This window comes from Stegodyphus dumicola, chromosome 2 (genome assembly GCF_044657685.1).
Source record: "Stegodyphus dumicola isolate Sdum_Otavi_A_Nest chromosome 2, ASM4465768v1".
Taxonomy (NCBI): domain Eukaryota; kingdom Metazoa; phylum Arthropoda; class Arachnida; order Araneae; family Eresidae; genus Stegodyphus; species Stegodyphus dumicola.
The window spans coordinates 135,531,558-135,547,926 of record NC_140769.1 but is presented as its reverse complement, the minus strand read 5'-3'; the positions used below and the strand labels follow the sequence as shown (position 1 = coordinate 135,547,926).

Genomic DNA, 16,369 nt, shown 5'->3' with positions numbered 1-16,369 from the left:
TTTTATTACGGATGCAGACTCAAAAAGCAAAATTTTGTAAAACGTTACTAAGAGATCTATTAAAAATTACTTTTCAAGTGAGTAATGTTGTACTGAACCACACACTTCTATAATTTTGAAGATAAATGCGCATCTTCGTTTGACAACAGCGTCGATTCATTGCGAAAATGATTGTTACCATCAGCGCGTTTAAAACAAATCTGAGATCTAAATTGAATCCTGGAAACAGTTTAAGACAAGCAACTGTTTCTTTCTTAAGAAATCACTAAATTCTTCAGAGGCTTCAATTGTTTAATCCTAAATATCTCCATATTTATGTGACTATAAAAAATTAATTCTTGATCATAATGATGATAAACTTCGCATAGCAACGAAAATGATTCAACAGGCTGGTTCTGTAGAAAACAAATAACTCATCAAACGTTTTTAATTTATTCCGATTCGACCAATTCAGGCATGCGCATTACTAGTGGTACGTCACGTGAGCTCTAAGAAGTGAAAACAGGCAAAGAATGTTACGGTCGTACGAGATAGATGGCGCTGCTTGTTTTCCGATCTTAGAAAAGCAGACGAAATGTCTCTTGTTTACTAACTATTTATTGAGCCACTGAAACGAAACGTGTTTGTTACTACAGAGATATTAACGGGTTTGTGGTCTCGGGAATATTGAAAATTTGTTGGTGTTGGTATAAAGAAGAGTAAGAAAATGTAAAAATTGATGAAAATTCGTTTTCTAATTTCAAATAAAAAAAAAACTATTTCATTGAAGAAATCAGCAGCTTTTTTTTCCGATGAAATCGCAGCTGCAAATGTAAGTTGTTAATTTTTCTTACGTTTCTTTTGTTCTGTTAGTATTATACAGATATTTTGTACACCCGAATGCTGATATATTTATGGTATCCATTCCAATCATATATAAAGAGATTGTATAATTTTTCAATCATAGATTGACTACAATCCATTTTGATAAATAACACGTAAGTGCTCCTTGTAATGCACCATTAAATACAAGATGTGTCCATAAGTAACCGGACAATTTTTTTATAAATAAAAAAAAAAAAAAAAGATTACTAACCTTCAAATAAATTTATTTCCTTTAAAATAATAGACACACGGTCTATGCAAGTTTTCTAATATTTCTTCAGACCATCCGAGCCCTGCTAACAGGTGTCGGAACCGATCGTTTGCAAAATACGCGTAGTATTTGATTTAATATCGGAGACGTTTTCAAATCTTTGTCCTTTCATGGAGTTCTTAAGTTTCGGAAGAAGGAAAAAATAAGCTGGTTATTAAGGCGGAAGAATATGATGGGTGATTTATCACTGCAATGAAATGTTTAGCAATGCTGTTATACAGACAATGCTTGTATGGGTCCACAAAAGGTTATTTTAAATTGTCCCTAGCATGATATGTATCTAGCTCTTTAAAATATTGTGTATTTTAGGAAATACTCTCCCTGACATAAAATGTAATAGGTAACTCACAAAGTATTTAGTTCTTTAGAATAATGTGTACAAAATAGTACAATGTGCCACAAATGTGTTCTTTAAGAATTACTTAGTGTACATAGCACCACAAAAGTGTACTCTAAGAATTATTTAATGCTTATAGCACCGAAAAAGTGTACTATAAGAATTATTGCCCTTAACATAAGCATACTGTGCGTATTATGCTTATCGTAATTAACTATTGTAATTAGTGTTATTTTGTATAATCTGTATTGTGTGTTTAATTTGTTTTTATTGTATTTAATGTATAACGTGTATTAGATATTCCACTTATATTTATTAAGTGTTAATATCAGTTACCTTGTATGCTGTTAACAACTATAAGTATGCCTCCGTATCGCGATGTAGAATGCAAATTCAATAAATTCCCGAAGCTGCCGTTGTAGGGCAGCTCGGAGTGTTGCAGATTCGAACAATATCCGATCAATCTATGTAAACCACCCGGTTGTCTGGACTTTCTTTCGTCGCGCGGAGGTCGACTGGGGGCAACCCTCGGCGTTGTGCCTAAGATCTGTGCTTAGACAGACTCGTGTCTTGGGGTAAATAGATCGTCTTCATGGGACTAGAGTCATCGACAATTCTGTGGTCCGTTCATGTTTGACGGGGACTGTATCAAAGCTGTAACTAGGGTTTTTAGCTCCCAGGAACAACTGAAGTTTTCGCGCCCCTTCTGTTTGCCTTGACTGGAAGACATTTCATTCTAAAAATTCGTAGCATCAGTGGATGTTGCACTCGGGCATAAATGTTCCCCCTTGCCCTCCTCTAGCTACGCCCCTGGAACTCATTGGTATTGTCTTGTCTGTCCCGGGTCTATGTGATCGCTGCATGGTTGATAATGAGTAATTATCTTCGGGGGGGTGGCCCCATTCGATCTTCTCGAGGGGGACTGGCATTGTAATTGATCACTTATTTGTTCTAGGAAGTGACCGAAGTGGTGCTTATTTGCAAGAAGTCTCAGCAAACATATTGACTAGACGTTGTATAAAGCCCAGTGTCTACCGCTGGGTTTTCGACCGTGTGGATTGTTCCCTAGGGGATGAGTGCGCTTCGGACTCATCCCCTAGGATGTAAGGGCGCTTCGGACCTAGATAATGAAGCCTTCCTACTGAATGATCTGTTCATTTGTAATTGTCAGATTGCCATCTAGACGGTATAGTGGAATGCTGATTGCTGAACCGATTGGTTCAGGGTCGAATCCAGAAGGAGGTATAGACGTTTGTAATTTTATAGTGCATGCGTGGCAAGGAGGCTCTCAAAATATGCGTCTAGCCAAAAGTCCTTGGGAGTAGTTGATAATAGGGAAACAGGGATGGGAGATCCTCGAAACGCCCCTCGGAGGGTCCCTCCATCCAAACTGGGGCGGTCCTTAACAGTTATCAAGGACATTTTAAATTTGATATATCTTCGGCAACTGGCCTTGTTTCAACATGTACTTCATACTTTGACTGCTGCCTTGAACCTTACAGTGGCTAGCGATGTTGGCTGCCATCTCCTTGGGCTCATGTTCGAATCACGGGCCCACCAGCGGCCGAGCGGTAAAGACGCTGAACACTGGTAGTTCGGTCCGAGGTTCGAATCCAGTGAACGGGCTGGCTGCATTGGCGTTTTCGTGGTTTTCCCCATGTGTAACGTGTATACGAGCCCGTTTACCTTAGAAAGTCCTCCACGAAGGCATCCCTTCCTTTAGCAGATAGCCCTCGTGTGCTTTGCCGTAATTGAATAATTCAATCCAATCAACCCATGTTCGAATCCTTCAGAAGGCATGGATGTTGTTTGTAAATGTTACACTGCCTTAGTGGCATAGAGGCAGTTAAAATCCTTGCGAGTCGAAAATCTTTTCGAGTAGTTTGGTAGTAAAAAAAGAGGGCTGAGAATGCCTCGAATCCGTCCCCAGGGGTGATCTCTGTCAAACTTGGAGCGGAGTTGTACAAATAGTGCAGTGGGATTATACCTGCACGGCCAATAAAGAAATTCTAGTGTATCGCCCAGTTTCTGCTGATGAATCTTTCTGCTTTGATTTCAGAAAGTTTTGCAGAAATGTAAAGAATTTTACCCATTACTCTATTTTTTTGCAAGCATCTTTTAAAAATGAACTTCGTGTGCTTCATTTACTAAATTTCATTTGTATATTCTTAATAAATAAAAGTTTAATTAAGACACAATAACACGCCGAATAAATACTAATTCAGAAGACAAACAACAATTGTAAATATAACGCTGATTTTTGTTGTTTGTCTTCTGAATTAGTAAATAAAAGTTTGTTTTTAAAAAATGTATTTCTTAATTTGCTTTTCATTAAACACAGGTTTCAAATTTTGCTTTAATTAAAAGTTTTAATAATTAAGTAAAGGTTTTTTTCCCTTTTTACTTGTTTTGTACGATGCAAAAGAAATATACTGTAATTGCGAAAAATTACGACTATCATATTTTCATCAAAAATATCCATTTTTACTATTTTTTACACAGCATTTATACGGACGGACAGAATAAAAAAACTGTTTCTCCAAATCTATTTTAAAATTGAACTGTACGTACGTACGTATGGATCTCGTATGTATAAACAATAATTTAATTATAATTATTTCATTTTTTCATTTATTGTTCTATTGTAAAAAATTTAACCTTTCTGTTTTCTTTCTTTAATGTATCATACATTTTTTCAGCAAACTTTAATAGCATTTTTAATGGTTACTATTCATCAGTCCAGTAGGACTTTACACTTCTAAATTACTAGAGTTACATAATATTAATTTAATTTACTTTATTTAAAATACAAGAATACTGAAATACCTAGGAGGTAATAATTAAATTCTAATATTATATATATACATATGCATGTGTGTGTCTGTGTGTGTGTATGTATTATTTATTATTATTATTAACATACACTGCCATTTACCCGGCTTAAAATTCTTACCTGGTCTGCAGAAGAGTTTTAAATGACATAAATATTCCTATTTTGGCAATGTAAAATTAAAAAAAAAATAATAATAATTTTGAAAAATAACGAAATCTAACTTTTAATGAAGGTCTCCCAATTTCTATACTTATATTTGGGAAAGTTCTATACTCGTTATGAAAAGAAATTATAAGAAGTTTGACTTCCGTATGGCAAAAATTGACCGGGATATTTAATTCAAAATTTGTCATTTTTTATGTCATTTTCAACTTGCCTCGAGGGATTGGCTAATTAAGTTGAATAATTCGAGGAAATAAGTTGAAATAAAGTGCGGCAAAAAATGTGTTCAACTTATCGTATAAGATGTACACTGCTCAAAAAAAAAAAAAAAAAAAAAAAAAATGGGACAGTGCAATATCACCCGTTCTACTGGGCCGATTGGCAAAATTCAAACTGCGTTTTTCATGTCTCGAAAGCGCGACTTAGGATATATATTAGATTTATATATAGCACTATTCTAACATACGTATTTTGACACAAAATCGGAATTTTTCTGAAATAACATACCAATTTTTTTCCATATTTCGATTCTACGACTCAAATTATGCCAGAATACCAAGTTTTGTAAAAATCGTACGAGTAGTTTTTAAAATATTAGCTCTCAAAATTTTAGCTCCTCAATGTTAATTGAATTTGGCAAATATTTATTAATATCTCTTTTTTTATTAAACTTTTTTGATTTTTCCTTTCACATTTCGAAACTTAGGTTCATTCCAAATAAAATTTACCCATTTTTTGTGTTTTATTTTTTAAATTTCTATTTTTAAATAATTTTTATAAATTTTTCGAAAAACATTTTGAATTATAACCTATAAAATTTTTACCAGCATCTTAAAGTAGGTGTACTTTTAAGCATATCTGCAAAAAATTAGACTTTTTTATTCAAAATTTTCTAAGATATACACGAATTTACATATTTTCGCGTTTTGAAATTTGGCATCTTTTTTTTGAGCGATAATAACGCCAAATATGGTTTATGGATTTTTGTTACAGTGAATTGCCACAGCTATTTTTAACCTTAAATTGCAAGTAAAATTTTACGGAGAATTAATAATATGATATTGTTTCTCTCAAAGATGCGTAATAAATATCGTAATAAATCTCTCAAAGATGCGTAATAAATTAATACTATATGAAAAGCTATTTTTTTTAAATTATAGAAGATATTATTCAAATTTTTAACTATTTTTTTAATTTCTTTCTTTCTTCCTTTTTTTAAAAAAAATAAGAGTAAATTTTTGTAAGAGTAAATTTTTACCTTCGGCGTTTTATCGTCTGCTACTTTACTTTAACTTCGCTTAATTCGAATTGTCTAAAACTGAGAATTTTCGTTTGATGTTTATTTGAATTTTATGAAAATATTTTATGACATTAACTGCATAATTTATTTCTAAACAAACTGTTGCTTATGAAGTGGCTGAAAGAGCGGCTGATACTATCATCCATATTTTTAAATCACAGTGTATTTTTATAGAAATATAAGATTTAGAATAATCATTTTTATAAAAGTCAAATTATGATATAAACATACAACCCTCTAGAGACTGAATTAATGGAAGTTCAATGGTTATGTAGAAATGATCTGCAGCTACTTAATGGCTGGATAAGTCAGCAGGTTCTGGGGACAATCCTTAAAATTCTGATTTAGAATGTAATTGTCAAAAACTGAATCCTGATCATCAGTAGTATAATAAGTAATTATTACGGTTATAAATAAATCCTTCTTATAAAGTAACTGAAAATATTTCAAAAAACTTTCTCTCTGAATGCAAATATTTTTAATTTTATATTAATCAAGATTGCACACGATATTATTTATTTACACTTCAATTTTTACCGTCAACTCTAGTAGAAGTTACAAATCAATTATATTTAATTAAGGATTGAATTGGATTGGATGGATTATTTAATTATGGCAAAGCACACGAGGGCTATCTGCCTAAAGGGAGGGATGCTTTCGTGGAGGACTTTCTAAGGGAAACTGGCTGGTATACGCGTTAAACATGGAGAAATCCACGAAAACGCCCATGCAGCCAGCCCGTTAGCGGGATTCGAACCTCAGACCGAACTACCAGTGTTCAGCGTTTTTACCACTCGGCCGCTGGTGGGCTATTTAATTAAGGAATGACCATCTAAGTTTAGAAACAGCGTACCGTAACAGCAATTCAATTATTGTCGCCGTATCTTTCATGTTGCTCCCGATTGGCAAGCTACATGATTTTTAATGAGTAGTCGAGTTTTGCTAGTAACTTCACTTGGAAATCGCGCTTAAACTAGGTTAGTTGGTTATTTGAACATAGAAAGAACATGGGAGCTATTTGATTAAGATGCTTTCATAGAGAACCTTTGTAAGGAGAACATAGAAAACTATGAAAACCAACCATGCAGCCTGGGTTAGACGTCGCAACAAACAATTAGTATTTAACAATCTTCAAATGCTAGGCAACTGATGAGGCTCCAAGTAAATCTCCAATTTAATATTTTATTTGTAAATATTTAAAAAATATTGTTGTATTCTTAGACGCAAAAAGCAGAATTTAAGTTTTGTTAATTCGTTAGTTAACTACCAAGCCGTAGTGCAAATGAATATTCAATTTCTTTTGCAATAATTGTATTCACTTAATATTCTTGGAATATGAGCTAAAGAAGGAATGTTTTCGCAAGATTAAAGAAGTGTTTAAATCCAGTGATATTAGGTTTGTCTTACAAGCTCAGGATCAAAACGGTTCTGCAATTGCCGAATAGTTGACTTGTAAATGGCTCTGAATTAAGCAGATGACTTTTAATCTTACGTTATTCAGTCAGAAAACGTATTCCAAATGTTCTGCATTGCATAACAATGCATCTTTTCATTATTCAATAACCTGTTGGAGAACCGCTTGTGTTCCGAAAATAAGTATGTGTACTCAATCGTCCTGCATGTTCTTTAAATTTCTCTTCTTGTGATTTTTTTTTCTTTCCCAAAAACTAAAGTTGCCTCTCAAAGGAAAGGTTTTTGACATTGAAGAGACAAAAGGAGTATGACATCTAATTTTAGAGGCGTGTCAAAAACAGATCTCTACAAGCCTTCTCTTCCATTACATGTTGTGCAGTCAGACAAAAAGTTGCACCAGCGCAAATTCTATAATATATTTTTATTACACTCTGATTACATTATTAACATACAGTGAATATATACTAAATCTTTTACTGTTACAACATACTTCAACATACCAGTAATTCGGAATTTTTGACGGAATTGTTGTCGGAACTAGGACTTAGAAGATAAGTCAAATTAAATATTTCGATAACCCAATAATTTCAGTGTCGAAGTTTCAATATTTGATTGGAGGGAGGGGAAATTTTTTCAGTTTTGGTCCATTACCCTAAGTATATTTGCTTCGATTCTTTATTTTTCCATAAAAGCAAAAAATTTACGCATGGTATACATATAACGCATAGCTTCAAATTAAAATTTAATAATAAACAGAGTAGTTATAATTAAAGTTCCACATTGAAACTGTCATAAAAGGAAAACTACTGGATCAAATGTTATCAAATTTGGTAATCGTGTAAAGGTAATCGTGATTGAATTGGATTATTAAGTTACGTCAAAGCAGGGCTATCTGCCTAAAAAGAAGGATGCCTTTGTGAAGAACTTTCTAAGGGAATACACGATACACATGAGAAAATCCACGAAAACGCCCATGCAACCAGCCCGTTTACCGGGATTCGAACCCCGAAGTGAACTACCAGTGTTCAGAGACTTTACCGCTCGGCCGTTTATGGGCCTTTATGAAATGGAAGGCGATAACTTTATTTAAAATGATTGTCAGAAATATCAAGATATTTCGAAAAGTTGGATGCTTTTTAATATACTTGCGGAATGCCTAAAGAAAAAGAGCAAGAATAAAGTATAATGCCTGAAGAAAAAGAGAAGAAAAAATAAATGTTTGGGTAAAATTTAGTATTTGTATTTTTTTTTAAATTTAAAACATTTTAATCTTATGATATTTGATTCTTACGATTTCAAAAATAAAATATTTGACTAAAATATGAATAACATTTAAGAAACCAAATGTAGGATAAAATTGTGTAAAGCAATGGGCACAATGATAAAACTGTTTAAAGCAGTGTATGCAAGTCATCCTAAGTTAAAATGTCGGTTATACATCTCTCCTATTTATATATATCTTTTCTGAACGGAACATTGAAAGGCGTGTTAACTGTGCTTTACTGTATTTTCTCTTTTAATAAATGCAGTTTTCAAACGCATCGTAGTCTGGGTTACAAAGTATTCCTCCGAAAGAAACGCAATTCAAATAAATAAAATCAAATTCTGGAAAATTTATATTAATAAATATATTTAAAATGCTTAGTTCGAAGGAATAAATAGAAAATTTTAAAACAATTATCTGAAGAGACAATGCAACACAAATAATTAAAATAAAAGTATAAGAATTTAAAAAATACCTAAAATAATAACTATGACAAAAAATATATATAAAGAAAACTATTTGAAAAAAAATAAACGCTGAACCTTTATTTGCGCAGTTTGAATAGGTAAATAGAAATTTTTAAAACAGTTATTCGAAAAAAAAAAAAAAAAAAAAAAAAAAACGTGCAACTTAAACAATTAAAATGAAATTCGAAAAAGAAAAAATTACTTAAAATAATAAGTTATAATTAAAAATATAATATAAAGAATATTATTTGGAAAAAAGGAACGATGGTGACTTTTTTTCCTCTCACGGGAAAGGAAACTAGGTTGCTATATATTAAGAAGTTCGCCAAGTGAAGTATTCTTGGCGCAAACTAACAAAAAAGTGCCAACATAAATTTGTGAATTTTTCCGTAAATTTCGCTCCAAATTTTACAAAATTTCTTATTTAGGCGTAATTTGAGTCGTAGAATCGAAATATGTAAAAAAATTGGTATGTTATTTCAGAAAAAGTCCGATTTTGTGTCAAAATACCTATGTTAGAATAGTGCTATATATAAATCTAATATATATCCTAAGTCGCGCTTTCGAGACCTAAAGAACGCAATTTGAATTTTGTCAATCGGCCCAGTAGATCGGGAGATATAGGATTGTCCCATTTTTTTTTTTTTTTTTTTTTAGCAGTGTACCTTAATATGTTACCGTATAAGGAAGTCATGTGGTGTCCATATCAGCTTTTATCTTTACGGTCCTATGGTTATACGAAGGATTGAAGAATCAGAAAATTCGAGAGCTTCTAGAACATTTTAGGATTTGAATCCGGGAAAATTTAGGATTTATCCTATCTCTGGATCAATCATCCTGTTCTGAAATATGACTAATACGTTTTCTTTAAAAGTGGCAGAAAAATTAATGTAATTTTTTACATTTATTTTGTGCTTTAAAAACGGGTGAGGTTTTCAAAAAAAATATGCAAAATCACGTCGTCTTAGATATCCGGTGGACATTTTTATTAAAATGTATAAATATAAATCATTTTCTTGTGTAAAGTTCAAATAAATTGTGTTAAATCAAAATTTATATGTTATCAAAACTTAATTCAGTAACTGAATATTAATTCAGTAACTGAATAAGAGGAATATTTTCAAATAGTCTGTGAAACTTTCAATAGTGTTTGTTATGCGATGCCTGTGGATTATGTCTTTGACTATTGAAGTTTATTGAATTATCTCTAATTATAATTATCTCTTTGACTATCTATTTGACTATAAGTTTATGGAATTATCCCTAGTTGTAATTTAACTATCTCAGTTTTACTATCTAACATAATAGAATTATGCCTAATTGCAATTTAATTATCTCAGTTTGATTATTTAAGTTTAATGGGTTTTCCCTAATTAATTATAATTATCGAATTTTAATTCCTAATTTAGCTAATTTAAAATTACAGTATATCCAGATTATAACAGTGAGCCAATTTGCTCACTGTTATAATCTGGATATACTGTTGACCATCTCAATTTTCATCACTCCAAAATTACGCAAAAGTGCCAGGACTTCCCCAGTTTGAATCAATTACAACTTATATGGCGGTGTTAAACTAGTCCAGTTTTGGACAAAACTTATGAAATGGTGTGTTAACTATTTCAGTTTTAATTACGTTAAAATTACGGAAAAGAACCGTCCTGTCCCAGTTTGGGTGAAATTACAAATTATGCACTGAAAGTAAACTATTCGTGTGAGTTATTCTATGATCATGCGATAACTTTGGACAATTCCAGTTTTGACTAATTTAAAATGATGGGAAAACTCTGAAATATCTCAATTTTAAGCGATTTCAAATTGTACTAAGGTAATGAATTATTTCAGTTTTGATTAGCTAAAATTTTTTGACAAAGCTTAATTATTCCAGTCAGTCATTATAAAATTATCCATAGCAGTGGGCTATCCAAAGTTGAAATTATGCGATAGCTTTGGGCTGCACCAACTTTGTCCAATTTAAAGCTATATATAAAAGAGTTGATTTGTCTAATTCTGACTAATTTGCAACTATGCAAATTACTACTAACTCTCCTTATTTAGACTAATTTTAGTTTAGACTAATTTAAAATTATTTAAAAGTTTTCAATTATCTCGACATTGAGCAATTTCACAATTTTGCAACAGCATGCAACTATCCCAGATTTAATTTTCAATGTAAAATTATGCGACTGTGATACACTATCCTCGTTTTAATAGAACGCCTTTCGCAGCTAGGAAAACAGTTGACCTACATAGCAACTGTAAGCTATGTGCTTCCATCCAGTGGTGATGAGTCAAACTGTTTACCCGACATATTTCCGTTAGCCTTTGTCTCGCGTTGGGTTGAATGTGCGCACTTAAATATTAATTACATCTACGGTCAACGGCTTTATATTTATTAATTTAGACGTCAAACAACAAAAATAAGCTTTATATTTTAAAATTTTCACAGGAATAGTTTCGATGGTTTTACCGAGCAATCATTCTCAGCTGCCAAAGCGAAAAAAAAAAAAGCACATTTGCACTTTGGCAGCAGAGGTTGATGGTTCAGTAAAACCATCGAAACTAGTCCTGTGAAAATTTGGAAATATAACTTGGAACCTCTGTTGTTTGACTTCTAAATTAATACTTGTTCAGCGTGTTATTGTATCTTGGCTTTATATTTGTTTACTAAATACTTTTTGACTTTATAAGCATGCTTAGCGCAGTTTATTTTTAAACTCTCGGAGGGTTATATTAATTTAAATTACGTTATGCCGCAGTGCATATGTCTTCCACTTAAATACTATGTCACTATGCACAATTTCGTTTCACCACCCACGCAGCCTCGCGACTGATCAATAAAGTATGAGAACTTTAATTTACTTTTGCCATTTAATCAATTTTGATTATTAACAAACTGAGCAGTTCAAGAGCAATACACGCAGTTTAAATCCTTATTTAATTTTTTAATTATATATCTAATCAGAACACTGCCTACATATTTTTCATCTAATGAAAAAAACGAAAAAGGTGCGTAAATTCGTGCTGCTATATACAATGCGAATTGTCCGATTATTAAGAAGAATGAAATATATATATATATATACGTATATATTCGGGTGATTTGTTACAATTATATAATTTAAAACGGCTCATTAGCTAATTTCGGTAACAGAAACTCGGTAGTTTTTAGAAGGTTGGGGGGGGGTTCAATTGACTCTGATGTACCTCCTGTTGATAAAGTTATATCAGGTTTGATTGCATTCCTCGTCCTATGTATTTTTGTGTTTTTTGTATTTTTTTGTGTTTTTGTATTTCTTTAATTCTCACTTTGGTTTATTTTACATGTTTATATGAAATTTGCTGGTATTGAGTTTCACTTCTTTTCGGGTTTTTGTGAAACTGGTTCTAAATTTGTTACTTTTTGTCTATAATATATATATATATATCACAGTCTTTGGATTTCTTTCTGTCCCATCATTTTGTTCATAAACCTTCTAATACTTGAACATATAAAATGATACATAAAGATGTAATTTTAAATATTAATAAAAAAATCCTATATAATATCTAAACTAAATTTTATAATCCAGTTTCAAATTTTGTTAAAATATAAGTTTGTAATGTTTATAAGATATTTCTCCCTCCTTCTTAGCATGCCTTCATGGTGTAGTGGTCAGCTCGCTCGACGCAAATTCGAGAGGTCCGTGGTTCGAGTCCCGGCGAGGGCATTGCACATTTTTCATCTTTTCTGCTTCCGAAAATACCTAATGTCTCTACAGTGGCGCCCGAACTAAAAATGGTGGTGGACTAAAAAAATTTGAGAAAGAGATAGATGTGAAATACGGAAAAAATGATTCTGAATATTAATCTAGAAAACAGAATGCCCAAACTAAAATGCGGCGTATGATAACTGGCTAATATCTGGATATCGTGCCTTTTGCTAGTCGCCTTTTAAGTGGAGACGAATATAATGAATTATCACATTACCCTATGCATGCTGTCCTAGTGTACGGAAGTTCAGCTAGCTGCTAAAGGAACCATGGTTCGAATCTCGACGAAAACACTGTGGATTTTTCCTGCTTTTTGCTTCTAAAGTTAAATATTTCTGCGGCATAATCTACATAAAAATGTTTCGTTCTCTTTAAATCAGAATTTTCTTTACTTTTCTCTCCACAAAACGTGTATTCAATTATTCGAAGCGAGAATTTTTTTTAAATTGTTATTAAATTCGAGTCTTTTATTATCTAAAACTTAAAAACGTTTCATTTAGATTTAAGTTTCTACTTCTGAAATGAAATTCTGATTCTTTATACGGTTTGAGCATTGTTTAGTAATAACTGCATGCTTTTTTTTCTTATTAAAATTATTATTGTTATTATTAGGCTGCAGTTTTAGCCCTTCTGTGACTTACAAATGTGAAGCTCTGCTGAAAAGGAGAACGCTGTCAAAAAACAACAGTGGCAGCTCTTTTGAGGAATCTTCCAAGCCATGGAAAAGAAAACCAAACCTGTGGAGACAGTGACTGTTCGCCCACCCGACGGAGGCTGGGGTTGGGTTGTTGTTCTTGGGTCCTTCTTTTGCAACGTCATTGTAGACGGAATCATCTTTTCGTATGGACTGTTGTTACCAGAGCTGGCCAAAGATCTGGGAGAGAGCAAAGGACGACTGGCATGGGTCGGATCCCTTCTGGCGGGATTCTATCTCATAGCAGGTGAGTTTCTTTCTGTTAGCTCGCTAACTGATAAAACGGCTAAACACCGGTATTTCGACGTAGTGAATGATCCATCACTTATGAAATATTGCACGTTGATTGTTCTAGTTGAAAAGTGAAACGATAAAAAGTTAAAGCCCTGTAACCTTTAGAAAATACAGGATGCAGTCGCACATGGAAGCGGTGTAGCACTGGGATGCCTGGGTCATGGACCCTACCGCTTGTCGAACATGTAGGTTGTTTAGAATATTGTCATAAGTAACTAACATAATTTTTTAAAATTATTATATTATAATTTTTGAGTAAAAGGAGAGCGAGATAACTGGTAATTCTAGCAAAATAAAGTATACGCCGAGTTCCATCTGGAAAATACCATCTGAAAGATGAGAAAGGGAAAACTCAGGTTTAAAGCTGGCTTTAAACCTGAGTCTAGAGATGATATAATACATACATACATACAATACAGATAGTGTGAGTCAACTGGTGCACTTAAATTACTAACTAAGTATGTGGACTAAATATGGACATAGGCCGTTTACAATTATTTGGATCATTCACATCATAATCATAAACCCTTATAATAGGGTTGTTTTGGGAGGTTAGCATAAAGATTCCGGGCAAGCCGGCCATAAAAATATTTCAGTCGTTCAAAAGAAAAGTATCGTCAAAAGATTTCTGATCCGGAAAAACGAACCTTGTAGTATGCTTTGTGAATACAATCCACATTTCAATTCATTTTCCTACACGAAGATATGTTTCCTTTTGTACAAGTAATTGTTGCGTAATCGATTAAACAAACATACGGAATTTTGAGGTTGAAAGATTTTTACTGGAGATTTCTCAGTGCTATTGAAAGTGAATGTTTTGCAAGGTTGTTTATTCAGCTACGGTAAAGGAGGGATGATTTGGGGAGACTTTCTAAGGGGTGTGGCTGATGTTTTCCAAATTTTTTGTGTGAATACAACATAAGATCAAAAATTTCAAACTCTGTTATCGAATAACAAATAAAACTTATCGAAGTTGCTAATTGTGGTTCTATACTAAAGTTCCCCAGTAAAATATACGTATCCATTTTTGATCAACTTTCGTATATCGAAAGTCGACAGTAAATACTGATTTTATGTTATGAGCACAGTGAAAGGAATCTTGTCATAAAATCTGGTTGGTTGTTTATACAAAAGTATTAATTATGGAAATATTGTCTGCTTCCGAATATTGATCGATTTTGTTTTTAAATGGGGATCTAAAAAGTTTTTTTTTTATAATATGCGAAAATTTTATAACAGGCACATTTTGGGATATTAAATTTTAAAGTAACAAATATGCAATGTCGAAAAAAATCGAGTGATTTTCAAAATGCTGCCAAAAACAAGTAATTACTTTAGAAATTCGGAATAAGCATCATTGAAAAGATTTTTTTCCACTTTATCTGACGACAGAAATAGGGAAATTTTGAGATTGTTAGCCACGACGTCTTATAACTTACTTGTCAAATTTGTAACTCAGTTTCTATTCCTCTCTGCGTTATGAGATACGTGCACATAAGTATTAACAAATAAACTATCTTATATTATTAGTAGTTCTGATTAAAATCAACAAAAATCATAAGTGATAATAATTAGAGCAGTGATTTTACGCCGCTGGAGGACGCAAAATTCGGGAACTGTTGCAGTGTACGCAATGAAAATTTGCGAATTTTCAGCGATCTATGGTTTACACTAACAATTTCGCCATCGACGATCCACATTAACGTTTCAAAGGAGGAGGAATATGTGGCAGAAGCGGAAGTAATAATATAAATAATTAGTGTGCGAACAATCAAAAACTACGCTATACATTTTTAAATTAAAACTTCCAAACCAATCAGTTTCGGAAACGAATCGATACCGTTTAATTGGATTGTGTTTTTAAACTTTTGTGTACACAGATTTTTCTTTTTTAACTAGCAAGATACGACTAAAGCTAAACTTACAGGCTGTATGTACACCCTGAAAGGAAAATGTATAAAAAAAAAAATTCAAAATGAATGAAATCAGTTCATTCTTTCCAAGCAACAACCAATCCGTAAATAATATTTTTGTTTCTAAACCAGGAAACAAAATCTTTGGACATTTCAGGTAAATACGTATAACGTCATGATATAATTTAATGTAATATACGTATTAACTTTTTCTCAATGTCAATAAAAGAAATAACGCAGCAATAACATGACGTATGAATTATCCTAAACCTGAAACTAAAACGTTGCATACAGCTATTTGCTTAAAATGCTGACATTAGCGAAACATTTTCGACATACAATGACGTCACATGCAACCGCTTGTTTTCTTCAACGTCAGAATATGACGTTTTAATAATACGTTTATACTTTGGCAATTTTATTTTTATGTCATATTTTGTAAAACTTACAAAATGTTTTTAACAAACTCTACGATTTGAAAGCGAGCAGTGGCAACACTTTTCGAAATAAAGCAGATTTTTATCTCCAGCGCGCGAGACTGTTGCCAGTCGGAAAAACTAGTGCAAAAAGTGGCGTTTTTAGAGTTTTTAATTAATATCTCCTTTAATTAAAGTCGTACGAAGATGAGAATGGTCGAAATGGCTTCCTGCGAATTTTTGGAATCCGGAGGTACCTCTTTCGAAACTTAACTCCCCGCCGTTCCGGTGGAGGTAATGCCACAAACAAATAAACAGACACGAACATATTTTAATAATATAGACGACTCTGTTTTTTGAAAAGGACTTTTGGGCTGTGAACATTTTTG

The 16,369-nt window shown here is 32.6% G+C and overlaps 1 protein-coding gene across 1 annotated transcript in view; it reads left to right on the top strand.

Annotated features, from left to right (window-relative positions):
* Positions 1-590: 590 nt before the first annotated feature.
* Positions 591-16,369, top strand: part of LOC118183153 (monocarboxylate transporter 12-B-like) — a 56,685-nt gene continuing 40,906 nt past the window's right edge. The window contains exons 1-2 of the mRNA XM_035352594.2: positions 591-811; positions 13,276-13,604. Of these exons, the coding sequence (XP_035208485.1) occupies positions 13,382-13,604 (223 nt within the window). The 5' untranslated portion in view covers positions 591-811; positions 13,276-13,381. The remainder of the gene's footprint in view (positions 812-13,275; positions 13,605-16,369) is intronic.